Raw genomic sequence first — 7,215 nt, forward strand, 5'->3', positions numbered from 1 at the left:
ATATTTTTCATCAGTTACATGCTAATTTCTGTTGTAGCTGCATTACTTTTGTGGTGTAGTGGATTAAACTACTAAACTGATAAGCATAAGGTTGCTGGTTCATCACCCCTGAAAATAAGTGCACTGTAAGTCACTTTGGATAAAAGCATCTGTCCAATGCATAATGTAAATGTGATTTTTGTAAATCCTTTTTTGTAAGTGTCTCGGGCACAAACGCTCAATAAAGCTGCTTATTTTTTTTTATTTTTTTTTTTATTTTTTTTGGTACTGCTATAATATTGTCACAGTATGTCTCAAACACCAGGCGAAACAAAGAAGAGTAGATGAATACAGGCTTTAATGATAACACGTAGGAATAACACAACCATACAAGGACGAGAACGGACAAGGAATGAGGATGAACACAGGGCTTAAATACATGAAGCAAACATAGGGAACTTAGAGAGATAATAAGACACAGGTGAATCAAATGAACTAATGAAACAGAATGGGGAAAACTAGGTCACAGGGGAAGCACAGAAACATGAGGATTTGTAACAGTTCCCCCCTCCCGGATAGGCGCGTCCTCGCGCCGTAAGAGTCCAACTGAGGAGGGAGGGTGGGGGTTCTGGAGGAGGGCGGAGTAAAACAAAAAACAAGAAAAGAGTCCAAGGAACAGAAAACACAGTCCAAGGGGGCGTGTAGGGTGGGAGAAGCCAGGGGAAGACCAGGAGCAGGATGAGCAGATGGAAATTCCAGAGTTCAGCCAGGATGGTGATCCACGGCGGAGTCGAGGGAGGGAGGAGCCATGGTGTTAACCTCCTCAACGAAACCGTGGGGATGACTGATGGAGACGGAGCCGATGGAGAAGGAGCCCAGAGCGCAGATGGATGGCCGACGACCAGACACGACACCGCAGGCTTCGGAGGCCGCAAGGGAGACGTGGCGACGATTCCTTGAGGAGGAGCCGGGGTGCCAGAGGTCTGAGGTGGAACCGGAGCGACAGAGGACCGAGGCGGAACCGGAGGGAGGGCGGAGCCAGACGGAGCCGTAGGGGTGGAGAGGCGTCGCGCAGCAGACGACTCGTAAGTCCGTGGCGAAGGCGTGGCAACATCCGACCAAGGTGTAGCCGGAGGTTCGAGGGAGCCCGGTGTAGCCGAATGGCCGATGGTCCCAGGCGGAGCCGAGGGGGGGAAGGAGCCATGGCGGAGGAGTCTGGACGACAAGCCAAGGTGGAGAGACTGGATCGGAGGCAAGAGGCGGAGCTAAGGGGTCCAGGCATCCAGACGGCGCTGTTGAACGGCTGGCCCAAGGTGGATCCACACCACAGAGGGCTGGTAGAGGAGAAACTGAGGTGCCAGCGTGAGACAGCGGTGACTGGGCAGAGGAACTGAATGGCAGCAGGAGAGGAGGCGGGAGAGGGAGGTTGGGAGGGAACACCGGAGACACAGGGCTGGACGGAACCAGTGGGGAGACGGACAGTTCTAGGCTGGACGGAACCAGCGGGGAGACGGACAGTTCTGGGCTGGACGGAACCAGCGGGGAGATGGACAGTTCTAGGCTGGACGGAACCAGCGGGGAGACAGACAGTTCTGGGCTGGACGGAACCAGCAGGGAGACGGATAGTTCTGGGCTGGATGGAACCAGCGGGGAAAGGAGACTCAGGGAATCCTCCTCTACAATACAGTCCTCGTAAAAAGAAAACAAATTGTCCAGCGCTTGCTCACCCTCTGTCGTGGGAATGTGGGCGGGGCTCCACTCCATCCCCTCGAACTCCACGAGGACTCCCACGTTGGCGCACGTTGTTGCCGGCTCACACACCTGGTCAGACGTCTGTCCTCAGGACTCCAGTTCTGAGGCGATGTGAAGCTCGGTCCCACTTGTCAGCTCCGGCTCGTTTCTCGCGGCAGGCTGATTACCTCCATCTGCGGTGGGCTCTGGCTTGTTGTCCGTGTCGCTGGGTGAAGGCAGGCTGAACTCTGGATGGGGAGCGGGGCTGGTGACTTTATCAGCGATGTCGATGGTAAATGGAGAATCACAGTTCACCAGCACCCACTCCACGTACTCGCCGAAATTCCCCCGAGGACCCACACCAGGCAGACGAGCTCTTGCTTTCGCGCTGAGGCTTATCTAGAAAAAAACACTCAGCGTTGAGTCCGGGATGTTGGTAAGGCACACCAGATCTAAAAACCTTTGGGTGTGGGTCTCGAGGGACTGCTGCTCCTGGTCGATGTATAGCAGATGGACAGCCGGTAAATCCATTTCGGTATCGGTCCGTTCTTCTGTCACAGTAGGTCTCAAACACCAGGCGAAACAAAGAAGAGTAGATGAATACAGGCTTTAATGATAACACGTAGGAATAACACAACCATACAAGGACGAGAACGGACAAGGAATGAGGATGAACACAGGGCTTAAAGAGATAATAAGACACAGGTGAATCAAATGAACTAATGAAACAGAATGGGGAAAACTAGGTCACAGGGGAAGCACAGAAACATGAGAATTTGTAACAAATATAAATGCATACATACATTTCATACAATATCTATTTGGGGGCATAAAGTGTTAGTTCACCCAAACATATAAATTCAGTCATTATTTACTCACCTTCATGCTGTTCAATCCCTGTGTTTGTTTGTTTTTTAACACAAAAGGTGATTTTGGTAAAGTTTGTCCTGCTGGTTTCTGTTCATACAATATCAGTCAATGGAGCCTGACTTCCAGAAGCTTCATGACATTATTTGATGATGCTTTTGAAGCTCCATTGTATGAACAGAAACCAGCAGAACAAACTTGACCACAATCACATCCTCAATGTCTTTTGGTCTTTGTCTAGATACTCTTGCTGGCTCTGGGCTCACTGAGGATGATGAGACCATAGCAACATCTGGGTCAGATGAGGCAGTAAGGGCAGGAGGAGTGATGGAGGGTCTCATCCATGGCACTGTACCATTTCCAGGATCTGCTGTGGCTTTCCATCCTCAGTGCTCACACCAGTCTTTAACATCCTTCAAAAATGCACACTTAACATAAAACATAATACAAAAGCAGTCATTTTAACATCACATTGTTGTTTGATTTCTGTATTAGAAGTAACAAAATGATGTGACCTTTTGTTTCAGGTTTTCCCCCTTTTCCCCCACAAATGTCGCCGTCATCTTGCCTTGCAGGTCTTGCTCCACCACAAAAGCTCTGCAGCAAATGCACAGAAATCAAGAATCAGAAAAGTGCTGTAATAACTCTGTTTGAAATTACAATAATTAAAATAAACTACAACTTCAGATTTAAGTAGATTTTGCATTCATTTCTGTAGTATACTCACTCAAAGCCTTTGATGGTATCATTCCTTCATTAGCCTCTCTCCACCGGATAAACACACATGATCATCTGTCCCTGTAACATCCAGACAAGATTCAAGTTTCCTCTGAGATTTATGTGCTCAATACTACATTTACATGTTGAGGTAGTTGATGAAGTGTTAACTCACTTTTTATCCAACACAAATGTTCCTCAATTTATCAATAGTATTAACGGACAAATAAAATAGATAACTTATGTTTAGTTACTTTATACATTTGTTTATTTATATTACTTACATGTAAACAGTGTTGACAACAGTGAATTCTACATAATAGCACACATCATTTTGATCAGATCTTCATGTTGTGATGTGCTCATCTGCAATACTTATCAAAGTTTTTCCCTTTAGATGTTAAATGGACATTTAGCAAGTGTCTTTAAGATGTACATGGTTTTTGTAAATCCCCTTTGGAGACAAACTTGTGCTTACTGAAGCGCCCCGTTAGCTATACATAATAAAACGTGTTTTTGCAGTAAAATCACAACTATACTATACTGTCTAGCATCTTCACACCTTCAACACTTCAACAGTTTACAGTAGTTCAACAAATGCGATTTTAACAGTGTCTACTCACATTTGAAAACACCCTCAACGCTTTTCTCCTCCATGTTCGAGTATGACGTATCCTCTCCCGTGGCCTCCTGGGATAGAAGAGTGTCCATCGGATGCACACTTCAGAATCTGGGCGGGAGCAGTAGGCCATCCGGGAACTTCTCGCCTACTCTTTTGTGAATACTGAAGTTTCGGACATACTACTCCTTTCACATACTGTTCCCTTTCAAGGGAACTCGCGCTGCGTCAAGCGCTTTGGGAACGCCTCTGCGTGAATGCGTCGTGAAGCACATGTGAAATCTGTCCAATGGCGTGACGGAACGTCATAGGCGGGTGACGTCATGACCAGGAAACTATAAAGCACACCCGAACCAAACAGAGTTAGCTTCTGTGTCTTCAGTAAGCGCTTTCTGTGAAACTGTCTGTCTTATTTATTGTTGTTTGTCTCTCACGTTATTCAAGCACACATATCTAAGACACTATTATGGCGACACAAGTGCAGCAATTCAGGCCGTGTGCGTCTCCTTGTCCTCGCTACATTCCGGCGGGAGATGCACACGAGCTTTGTGTTGTTTGCTTGGGAGTGGAGCATGCCCAGTCAGCTCTTGAGGGAGCTGGCTGTGTGCATTGCGAGCAGATGTCTATGAAGACGCTCCGCTCCCGCCGGGCGCTTTTCGAGGAAAGCGGTTCGGCTTGCGCTCCCCGCGGCTCGGGTCCCGCTGCTGCCGAGGCACAGCGAAGGCTCGCGTCGTGGGGTTCGCAAATGGATCTTGCAGAGGGGTTAGAGACGGGCCCCGCCCTTTCTCTGCCTTTACCTGCAGGATCCAGCGCTTCATTTCAGGAGCTAGAAGCACGCTCTGCGGTTTCTTCTGCCCCTGGTGAAGCGCCGATGTTGCAGTGTTCTAGTTCTGAGGAATTAGACGTTGTCAGCATCGATCAGTGTGATGAGTCGCCACCACAGTCACAAGCATATGAGGAGCTAGTGGAGGTTGTTACTAGAGCGGTGGCCAGATTAAACATAAGCTGGCCAACCGAGAAACAGGAAGCCCGTCAGGCCAGTTTATTAGACGAGCGCTTTCTCCCTTCTCGCGCACAACCTCCACGCCGGGGCTTGCCTTTTTTTCCCGACCTCCACACCGAGGTGTCGAGGTCGTGGAACAGACCCGCGTCCTTCCGGGTCTATAGTCCGCAAACATCTAATTATAGTAACATCTTAGGACTAAAAGGGCATGGTTATGGGGAGATGCCACGGGTGGAAGAGACGCTCGTGAGCTATCTCTCCCCTGAGTCGGCAGCCTCCCTCAAAGCCCCGAAGTTACCCACTAAGCCCTTACATACATCTTCTGCTTTAGTGGGTAAGGCGTACTCGGCAGCAGGTCAGGCGGCGGCATGTTTACACACTATGGCCGTCCTTCAAGCCTATCAAGCTGACCTGCTTAAAGACCTTGATGAGGGTGGGGAAGTCAGTCGCGAGGCATTTTCTGAGCTAAGGAAAGCTACAGATCTCTCTCTCCGTGCCACCAAGGAGACCGCCAGATCTATTGGGCGGTCTATGGCAGCCCTGGTGGCCACGGAGAGACACCTTTGGCTCAACCTCGCTGACATGAAGGAACGAGATAGATCTTTTCTCCTTGATTCTCCTATCACGCCGCCTGGCCTCTTCGGCGACTCAGTCAACACAGTCGTCGAGAGGTTCCAGGAAGCTAAGAAACAGGCGGCGGCTTTCTCTAAATTTCTTCCCTGCCGATCTCAGGTCTCTGGGGCTGCTAGTCATAAGGAGCAGTCCCAGCCGAGTACGAGCTCCTCTCACAGGGCGCAACAAAAAGTGAGCGTTGCTTCCCGTGCCCCCCCGCAGAATGACTGGGGGTCGGGGCAGCGCTCACAACCGAAGCCATCCAAAGGAAAGGCGGATCTTAGGACCGTTATTATCCAGCGGAGGGCTTTGGGAAAGAAGTCCTGACGCCAGTGGTGTCAGGCTTCTGAGGGCAGTCCCCTCCGAGGCGGGTCGGTGTCCACCTCAGTACACGGTGCCCGGCCCCCCTCGGTGCCCTCAGGGGGCCGTTCTGCCAACCCTGCCACCTCGCGTGCTTCAGGGCGCAGCAGCTCCCAGCGAACGCTTATCTCAGCATCCACCCGGCAACGTAGTGGAGCTGGGATGTTCGCTCCCTCCAAGGAGGGACCAAAAGTGGCCAGTTCAGTTGCTCCCTGCCGGTTCGCCGCTTCAGGGCACCGGGCTGGTCACCCATCTAACACCAGAGGTCAGTCTCGAGAGACTGATTCCCTTAGTAGATTCATTGGCAGCGTGGAAACTTCTGTCAAACGTATCTCAATGGGTCCTGCGCACAGTAGAATTTGGGTACAGAATTCAGTTCGGGTTGCGACCGCCCAGGTTCAACGGGGTATTGTTCACCGAGGTGAGCCCCGAGCAGGCTCTGGTTATGGAACAGGAAGTACAGACTCTCTTGCGAAAAGAAGCCATAAAAAGGGTTCCTTCTCCCAGCAGGGAGTCAGGGTTTTACAGCCGGTACTTTATAGTTCCAAAGAAGGATGGAGGGTTGCGTCCCATTCTAGATCTGCGCCTATTAAATCGCTCTGTAAAGAAGCTCAAGTTCAGAATGCTAACTCTGAAACAGATCGTGTCACAAATCAAGTTTGAGGATTGGTTTGTCACGATAGATCTTAAAGACGCATACTTTCATATATCCATCCTTCCTCAACACAGGAAGTTCCTGAGGTTCGCTTTCGGGGGCGAAGCGTACCAATATCGGGTTCTTCCCTTCGGCCTAGCTTTATCTCCCCGCACCTTCACAAAATGCGTGGATGCAGCTCTGGCTCCTCTGCGACTCCAGGGCATCCGCGTGTTGAATTACATAGACGACTGGTTGATTCTAGCACAGTCAGAAGAGTTGGTGGTTCAGCATCGAGATGCTGTTCTCGCCCATATGAAGTGTCTGGGGTTACGGCTAAAAGCAAAGAAGAGTGTGCTTTCTCCAGCTCAGAGAACCTCTTTTCTAGGCGTAGTGTGGGATTCAGTGTCAATGCAAGCTCGTCTGTCGCCAGCTCGCATAGAGGCCATTCTCACAGCCGTAAACAAGCTGAAGCTGGGTCAGTCACTCACTGTGAAACAGTTTCAGAGACTGTTAGGTCTGATGGCAGCTGCGTCCAACGTGATACCTTTTGGCCTGCTGTACATGAGACCTTTGCAGTGGTGGCTCAGGACCAAGGGGTTTTCTCCGAGGGGAAATCCGTTTCGCATGATCAAGGTCACGCGGTGATGCCTTCGTGCCTTAGTCATGTGGAAAAAGCCTTGGTTCCTGTCC

At 50.1% G+C, this 7,215-nt stretch overlaps 1 protein-coding gene across 1 annotated transcript; it reads right to left on the bottom strand.

The window, feature by feature from the left end:
* Window positions 1-69: 69 nt before the first annotated feature.
* LOC127517881 (protocadherin-15-like) lies at window positions 70-5,183 on the bottom strand. The gene is made up of 3 exons (XM_051904048.1): window positions 3,918-5,183; window positions 3,305-3,375; window positions 70-3,174 (listed from the first exon to the last, which is right to left on the bottom strand). The coding sequence occupies exon 3, from the start codon at window positions 1,741-1,743 to the stop codon at window positions 742-744; it is 1,002 nt and encodes a 333-aa protein (XP_051760008.1). The 5' UTR covers window positions 1,744-3,174; window positions 3,305-3,375; window positions 3,918-5,183; the 3' UTR covers window positions 70-741.
* Between the last annotated feature and the right edge of the window lie 2,032 nt (window positions 5,184-7,215).

This window comes from Ctenopharyngodon idella, chromosome 8 (genome assembly GCF_019924925.1).
Source record: "Ctenopharyngodon idella isolate HZGC_01 chromosome 8, HZGC01, whole genome shotgun sequence".
In the NCBI taxonomy this organism is placed as follows: Eukaryota; Metazoa; Chordata; class Actinopteri; order Cypriniformes; family Xenocyprididae; genus Ctenopharyngodon; species Ctenopharyngodon idella.